Source organism: Lytechinus variegatus, chromosome 13 (assembly GCF_018143015.1).
Source record: "Lytechinus variegatus isolate NC3 chromosome 13, Lvar_3.0, whole genome shotgun sequence".
NCBI lineage: Eukaryota > Metazoa > Echinodermata > Echinoidea > Temnopleuroida > Toxopneustidae > Lytechinus > Lytechinus variegatus.
Window position 1 is genome coordinate 5500254 of NC_054752.1, and position 8713 is coordinate 5508966.

Genomic DNA, 8713 nt, shown 5'->3' on the forward strand with positions numbered 1-8713 from the left:
TTACTGAATCAAGATACCACTGAACATTTTTTAGAGTAACACCTACTGTTTCATTAGAAGGATAAGACCGTGGTAGCTTTAAAACACGCGATGGACTATTAAAAGGATTATTTTTTTTTAAACCAGCATGATTACATAAATGAGGAACATTTTAATTGTTCAGTTTTACATATGTCGAACTAAAATGAAATATACACGGGAATAGTAATAAAAAGCTGCTATGCAGACATAATTTATATTAATGTTTACTTACGCCAACGAAGCGACGGCGTAGTCTGGTATAAGATATTCTGAAACAACGTGTACAATAAAAGAGTATTAACCCTGATAGGTTTTCAATATGAATATGAAGCTTACCCATAAAGAAACCATGAATTACAATGAATCATGCGTTTGCATTGTGTTTTTTATTCTTTTTAATTTGAAAGCATATATTGGTTAGATGTAGCATCATTCCCACTATCATTTGTTTGTTCGGTTTCATCTGTCATGGAGCTAGAGGATGAATCGTTTTTTGAATCTGAGAATATTATGTTCATCACTAGCAATCATATCACCTGATGATGTCATGATCACTCCAGATAAAACAAGGTGAGCGAATCCATCCCTCAGTGTAGTTGATAAAGGGAATGATGCTACTCTTCTCTTCTTCATATCACCCTCACTCATCACCTGATCAATCACACACGTCTTGTACTCATCATCTGATGTCACGACGTAGAGGTCGTCTGTCATACGATCAACACACACATTCAAGATGACATCACTGTGGGGGATTACCCTATGATCACCCTCTCTGTCAATGATGAGTGCTCTGCGATCAGGTGGTGAAGGTCGAGCGATGATGTGACCTGATGACAGCACATCGCGCATTACTATCTTCTCTTTACACGTGATGGTATTGATAATCTCATCATTAGCTGGGTTGATGACGTATATCATAGACTGATCCACTTCAGCAGCGATGATCATCCCATCCTGATCGATTGCAACGCGCACCCCTACATCAGTACGCGTCGTGTTTCTTGGTATTGTGACGTCATTGATGTGATTCCACTGTCTGTCGTATACACTGATGCACCCAGGTAGACTGTCTCCTGTACAACCTTTGATGTATCTACCACATACTATCTTGTCATCATTCAGTACTGCACATGAGTATATAAATGATGTATCACTACCGTTGATCACTCTCTGTGTGGTTTTACTGTTCAAATCTAACATGAAGGTATGTCCTTCACCAATCAGTGCATCTCTGATCATCACCTTATCTTCATCTATACATCCAACAATGCGCGGATAATTGATTTTATCTGTGACATTGATTGTATCAATGAGCTTCCACTCTCCATCATACCCATCAATTCTTCCATCATACTTCTCTCTCCCAACACCCTTCACAAACCTCACACCTGATACAACACGATTTATTTCTTTCACCTCACCCTCATTCAGTTGCTTCTTTAGTTCCTCACTCACTGATGCATGCACACGATGTCCATCTATGACAATATTTTTATCGTCTTCAAGAATTCTGTCCAGTGTCTCTTTTGCTTTCTCTGCTGATTTGGTGTCGTCTTGCCATGATTTCTCAAGCTCTCCAATCTTTCTCTCGATCTCTTGAGCGATGTTCTGAATGTCAGCATGAAGAATGCGTTGTTTATCAATCATCGGTTTTCGTCTATTCTCTGCAACTGAACGATTTTCTTCATGCCGCCTCTCTCTCTTCTCATTGTTCTTTTGAATTTTATCCTGGAGCTTTCGAATCTCCTTTTGAATTTGTTCATTTTCCCCATCAACTTCCTTGTCGATCTTATCAGCATCTTCCCTTTCTCTTGCTGTGTCTTTTTCGATCGCGATTTCGATTACGGAATCAACGTCGTTCTGAATTTTTTGCAAATGTTCGTCTGCGACTTGTCTGGTGTGACGAATCTCAATGCCTTTGATTCCATGCATCTCTAATCTGTCGATCACCTTTTTGCTGAGGATGCCGAGAGAGGCTTTGATTTCCGGGAGTGCGTCCTCTACGTCTTGTTTCAAACATTGCTGTTGCCCATGATCTATTAGAGTGCAAGAGACACATAAAGGTATGCCATGGGTCTTACAATATAGATCAATTAATTTATCATGTTTCTCACAGTACATGTTAAGCCCACCTCTTCTTGCTATTCCGATGCATTCTTTTTTCAAGGCGCAGTCATGACAGAGTTTCTTCTTCTCCTTCACGTAGAACGTGACGTCAGTAATCGATTCGCAGTCGGCTTCCTCACAAACAGCGCCCTCTTGTACAGAGCTTAATTCAGACGCCATTGTGAAAAAAAAAATTAAAGGAAGGTGAGGATGTGAGCTGTAAAGAAAAAGAAGAGAGAGAGATTGGATATCGCAAAAAGCAAGAGGCATAATAGATAATACAATATCTTTTTATCGAAATAAATAGTATGCAAAAGAGAGAGAGAGAGAGAGAAAGCCAAGGGGAGGGGGGGGGGGGTAGCGGGGTTACTGTTCACTTACATTTAAAGTTCCAAGTACGCGTACCTTTTTTTTAACTCATACATTATTTTCTAATATTCGTTTTTTACAAAAAATGTGCTTCTTTTTGTGACCAAAATCACGCACTCTTTACAATTACAATTATCATTCCACCACATCAAAAACACGATAACACTATCAAACTAACACAAAAGTGATGTTCTTACCTTTGTAAGTCACAGGTTTAGCCGAGTCGGTTAAATCTCCGATAGTTGACAATTTGTAGTAGCAAAACAAATAATTCAAAAGTACATTTTGTAAGTAAGTCTGGCAACTAACATGGAGTCTATTATGATAGTTGTGCCAATGAACTTATCTAGTGACGTGGCATGTAGAATCACTACACGCTCACAACTGAATTACTTGACATGCTTGAATACATAGTTTGATAAAGTAATGCCATGAGCAAAGAAATGAATGAAAGGCACTGCTGCACTTCATGAATATATTGATAATGAAATGAAAACTAGATTACAACATGCAAGGTACGTTGTTTATCAGTAAAGAAATGTATTATATATTTGTGACGATTTTTCTTTAGCAGTAGCCTCACCACTATGTCCACCATGTTTGGCTTAATTTCTTGTCTGTTCTGATAAGTTTTAGACCATCTCTCTAGGAGTCACTTGGCTCATTCAATGAGTATAAGTTTCTCATGAAAACAATTTTTAACTGTTTACAAATAGTTGAATTATGTTGATACATTACGGACATAATTATATATATATCATATATGTATCACTCTCATCCAGGTGCTAATTGGGTACCGGTAGGAAACAACCGTCATTGTCATGATTGTGGTTGGTTTAGCAAGTTTGCGCCTTGGAATGCTATGAATAGTGACCGGGTAATAATAATTGTGAAGCGCTTTGAACAGTTGTAGATTGATAAAGCGCTATAAAATGCCAATAATTAGTAGTAGTATTAATTATTATTTTAATTACAGTGACGTAAAATGACTGAGTTGACTTGATATCGGGAGTATACACACACCTACAGGATTTAAGCACTTCTAAATTAAACAGTAGAAGAAGGAAAAAGAGAAGAATGATGAGGAGTTGAGGAAGACAAAGAAGAAGAAGGAAAATGATAATAGGTAGAAACAACGAGAATAAGAAAATGAAAAGAAAAAAATGAAGAAAAATGAGTAGAAAAAGAGGAGGAATAGTGATACACAATGGCATAGGATGGGCGTGACAGCTTATAAGGGAATTCGAAAAAAGGGTTAAGTAATTACACAAGGGAATCGACGAAGAAGAAGAATGCGAAGTTGTAGTATTAGTAGTCATGGTAGAAGTAGTAGAAGATGTAGTAGTAGTAGTATATTATTAGTAGAAGTAGTAGTAGTAGTAGTAGTAGTAGTAGTAGTAGTAGTAGTAGTAGTAGTAGTAGTAGTAGTAGTAGTAGTAGTAGTAGTAGTAGTAGTAGTAGTAGTAGTAGTAGTAATAGTAGTAGTAGTGGTGGAAATAGGAGCAGTAGTCATGGTAGTAGGAGAAAAGAAGGAAAAATAATTTATATAAAAGAATATAAGTGATAGTAGATGGTCGTGACACCTTAACCTCATAAGGGATTTTTTTGTTTTGATAATTACACCAAGGAATTAATAATTACAATATCAAGCTTATAAGATGTAGCATAGTCATTCAAAATAAAATATAATGCTCATGTAGCAACGGGGAGGGGTTAAAATTGGTCAAAAGTCCGCTTGCCTCCAAAGAAAAGGGATGGATCTATCATATGAATTTCAATTATTATTGTTTTTATTATCATTAAGCTTAGAAATTAGATGGCTATCAAATAATTTTAACATTCTAATGCCCGTCTATCGCGTTTTGAAAGGGTCAATAATTCGATTTTATAACTCGAGCATCATCTAGTCTTGAGTACAATCACAATTAAGTGTATAGGGAAGAGCCGTGGTGTAGTGGTTCTGACTCTCGCCTTGAAAACAGAGGGTCGTGTGTTCGAATCCCACCGCGGTCCAGCGTCCTTTAGCAAGGTGTTAATCCACACTTTGCCACTCTCGACCCAGGTGCTAAATGGGTACCCGTTACCGTCATGACCGTAGTTCTGAAGCGAAAGCCTATGTAGTATGTCTAGCAATTGAGTCTTGGAACATTGTTGGAATGCTCCCCCGGGAGTGGAGAAGGTGCATACATTGTATGCGGGCATGTAAAGATCCGATGCCCGGATATGGTGTAAAGCGCTTTGGGCAATTACGGGAAAAGCGCTATATAAAAAGCTATCATGATTAGTATTGGGGGCCATTGCATCCTTTTCCAACCGTTAGAATTTGAATTTGGTATCGTCTCTTTTATCGGGCCCTGGCGGTGATTTTCTTTTATTTAAAAAAAGGCACGCAATGGATTAGAATTTGGTATCGTCTTTTTTTATCGGGCCCTTTCACGGTGATTTTCTTTTCTTTAAAAAAGGCACGCAATGGATTAGTCCGTGGTTCCTTGCTAGGCTCGGAATTCAGACCACTTTAATCACCCCCCCCCCCTCAAAAAAAGACGATAGATGTTAGCTGACTACACCATGTACACGTTAGCCATTTTGCTGCCGCGGTACCAACAACTTCCCAATCAATAATGTTCTTGATAAAAGGACACGATTTGGTATATTTTGCATTGGGGGTGTAATTGGTCTCTTTTATTCTCAATTCAAAAACAAAAAAATCAGGTATTATACAACCCAGTTTTCTCTCTTTCATTACTCTTCTTCTCTTCCCTTGACTCCTATTTCTGATCATTGGCTCAGACTGCCCATGTATGTATGTGATGACAATGTAAATATCTGAAATCAAATATATTTCAAAATAACATCACGCATGATCGAACGCGATAAATCGAGCTTGTGAAAGTTGCCTTATAATGTTTATAATATTATTGACAAAGTTATTGGCTTTTTGTTAGATTGAAGAGAAAACAGTCAAGGGTGTGAGGGTGTGCCTGTATGAGTGTCTGTGTGACGGAGTGTGTGAGTGTGTTTGTGAGAGAGGGTGTGTGTGTGTGTGGAGGTGCCGTGGCCGAGTGGTCTAAGGCGCCTGGCTATACATGGAAAGTCCGGAGTTCGATCCCCGGCCGCGGCACCTATATGCCCGTGAGCAAGGCATTTAACATGTTTAATCTACAATGCTCTTTTATCCAGATTTCAAATAAATGGAAATGCTAAATGCTTTATTGGTAACGAGGTGTGCACTTGCTAAAAAAAGAAAAAAAGCGTGTGTGTGTGTGTGTGTGTGGAGGTGCCGTGGCCGAGTGGTCTAAGGCGCATGGCTATATATGGAAAGTCCAAAGTTCGATCCCCAGCCGCGGCACGTACGTATGCTAGGCATTTATTATACATTGCTCTTTTATCCTGCTTTCAAATAAATGGAAATGCTACATCCGTTATTGGTAACTAGGTGTGCACTTGCTAAAAAAAGAAAAAAAGCGTGTGTGTGTGTTTTGTGTGTGGAGTATCGTTGGCCGTTCCCGCCAAAACGCATGCCAAAACCATACGCGTGCAAGTCAGAACGTACGCATGGTTCTTTCATAACGTACGCGTGGATCTGTCATAACGTACGTATGGTCTTGACAGAACGTACGTATGGACATTTTCTATTATACTTCTATGACATTCTTAACGTACGTATGGTTTTGGCATAACGTACGCGTGGTTCTGTCATTACATACGCGTGGTTCTGTCATTGCGTACGCGTGGTTCTGTCATTACACATGCTAATTATAGTCATAACGTACGCGTGGTTCTGTCATAACATACGCGTGGTTTTGTCATAACATACGCGTGGTTGTGTCATAACGTACGCGTGGTTGTGTCATAACGTACGCGTGGTTGTGTCATAACGTACGCGTGGCTGTGTCATAACGTACGCAACGGTTCGTACTTTAAACACAGATGTTGGAATGGCCAATCAAATTTCTCGTTATATATATATGCGGGGTATATAGCCATATACGGCCCGATCGAGTGTGCGCTTGCATATGTGCATGCATATATAATTATATGCATGCACATTATAACCACATGGAGCCTGCCCTGCCACGCTGCCCTACTCCGCTTGAATACGAATAAATTAGGGGTGGCTTTCTGAAAACTAAATTGTTGTTGTTGTTGTTGTTGCGAGCGAAGCGAGCGAGCAAAAATTTGGACATTTTATTAACAAAAATCAAATTTATGATAGATTTTGACATAACATTTGAAAAATTATAGACGTATATTTCTCTTATCACTTTCCTTTTCTCCCCATTTTCTTGGTCGTTAAAAATGGGGGGGGGGGAGTGGGGCAAAACGCCAATGTCCTAAGAGTAATTTCTTAGGCTTATCCTTGTAAACCAACTTTAAACCAACTAGATAATTACTGCGAGCGCAAAGCGCGAGCAGATATTTTTAATGTGAGTTCTGGCTTGATCGAAAAGGGACCTGTTAAGGACAATTTGCAGTTAGCCATTAAGACGACAAATATTTAAACTTTTAGATAAAGCGAGCGCGAAGCGCGAGCTAAATTTTTTTTGACATTCCGGCCTAAATAATTCACATTCTAAGCACGTTTTGAAATAAACGCGGTATAACACTCAACAATTGATGCGAGCACAAAGCGCAAGCGGAAAGAAAATGAGATTTCAGACCTAAAAATGGGACACTCTATTTATGTTTTAAATAATGAAAAAGGAAGTTCCTACAATAATTATGTGAGCGCAAACTTGATAAGTTTAGCACGTTTTGAATAAAGATCAAGCTGCGTATCTCAATAAACATGTATGTGCGTGTTTTAGAGTTAGACGGAATCTGGGCAATATACATTTCATTTTTTATCATGAAAATCAATAATGCGAGCGCGAAGCGCAATTCCGGTATATGAAAAAGGTAAATTTATGCACAATCTAAAGCACTGTGTAGGGAAACTGTGAAGTGTATGTGGCTAGCACTTAATAAATGATGCGAGTACGAAGAGCGAGCTGATATTTTTATTATTAGAGGTGTTGTGGCTCAGTGGATAAGTCTCCGGACTGTAAACCACATGGTCCGGGGTTCAAATCCCACCACAGCACTAGCGTCCTTTGGAAAGGCGTTTATCTACATTTGCCAAATCCGACCCAGGCGTAATAAATGGGTACCAGGTAGGAATTAAGGAATTCCTTGAATGCTCGATGCGCCCGATCAGGGTATACCGTGCTAGTGCCGGGGTAATAGTATGCAGCGCTTTGAAACATTTGTATTAAGCCCTATATAAATGTTGTAATATTCCTATTCCTCTTCCTAAGCGCGATATGAAACTTATCGAACTTCCTTTCTGAAAAAGGGACAATTTAGTTATTAGGAATTCATGAAAATTTTATTATAATATTTATTTTATCATATTTATTAATGTAATAAGCCTAATGGGTGAGTGAAATTTGTTGACATTTGAGGCCCGAAAACTGGATATTCTAAGCACTTTTATAATCATGAATAGGATTTATGAGTTGATATATATTTAACTATAAAGAATTTCATGGAATGAACAAAGGCAATATTTAGGCCTACTTGGCAAAGCAAATAATGTGAGCCAAAGCAAAAAAAGCTGCAAATGATATTCACACCATAAAACGGGAGTTACAGAGCACTTTTAAAAAATCAATTTGTAAATCAAACAACATAATAAAAGCTCGATGTCCGGGCTGAAATATGTATTGACTTCAAAACTTGATATTTTAAGCTACATATCAGCCTATTGATCAAGATGTGTATCTCATCGAACAGGCTATGCGAGCGCGAAGCGCGAGCGAAAATTTATTGAAGTGACATGAAATATATATTTCCAAATAATTTTCCAAGTCTTCCTCTGACCTTATTTTATTCACTCGTCACCCTCCTCTTATTTTTCTTCTTCGTTTTTCCTCCTTTCTTTCCGGTTCTTTTCCTTTTTCCCCTTTCTTTCCCCTCTTTTTTTTCTCCGCCAATAGGGGGGCCGGGCCCCTCGCCCCCTGGATCCGCCTATGCAATAATAAAGTGTCGTTACGAAGTCTACGTTTAATCTCTCAACAGATCCAAGCAGTGTAATACATGTTTGCATCGCATGATTATTATTATGAACATGCATCACTGGCCAGCTATGCTTATCATTGAATGGGGATGGGAATAAATAATCAGTGATTCAATATAGTTCGTTTATTCATAAAACTTGGCATTTTGAGATATC

The 8713-nt window shown here is 38.6% G+C and overlaps 1 protein-coding gene across 1 annotated transcript; it reads right to left on the minus strand.

The window, feature by feature from the left end:
• Positions 1-307: 307 nt before the first annotated feature.
• On the minus strand, positions 308-2312 carry LOC121426513. The gene has a single exon (XM_041622846.1). The coding sequence runs from the start codon at positions 2308-2310 to the stop codon at positions 496-498; it is 1815 nt and encodes a 604-aa protein (XP_041478780.1). The 5' UTR covers positions 2311-2312; the 3' UTR covers positions 308-495.
• Between the last annotated feature and the right edge of the window lie 6401 nt (positions 2313-8713).

Excerpts from the sequence above, each read along its gene's own strand:
- LOC121426513 (XM_041622846.1), bottom strand. The coding sequence starts at position 2,310 with ATGGCGTCTGAATTAAGCTCTGTACAAGAGGGCGCTGTTTGTGAGGAA.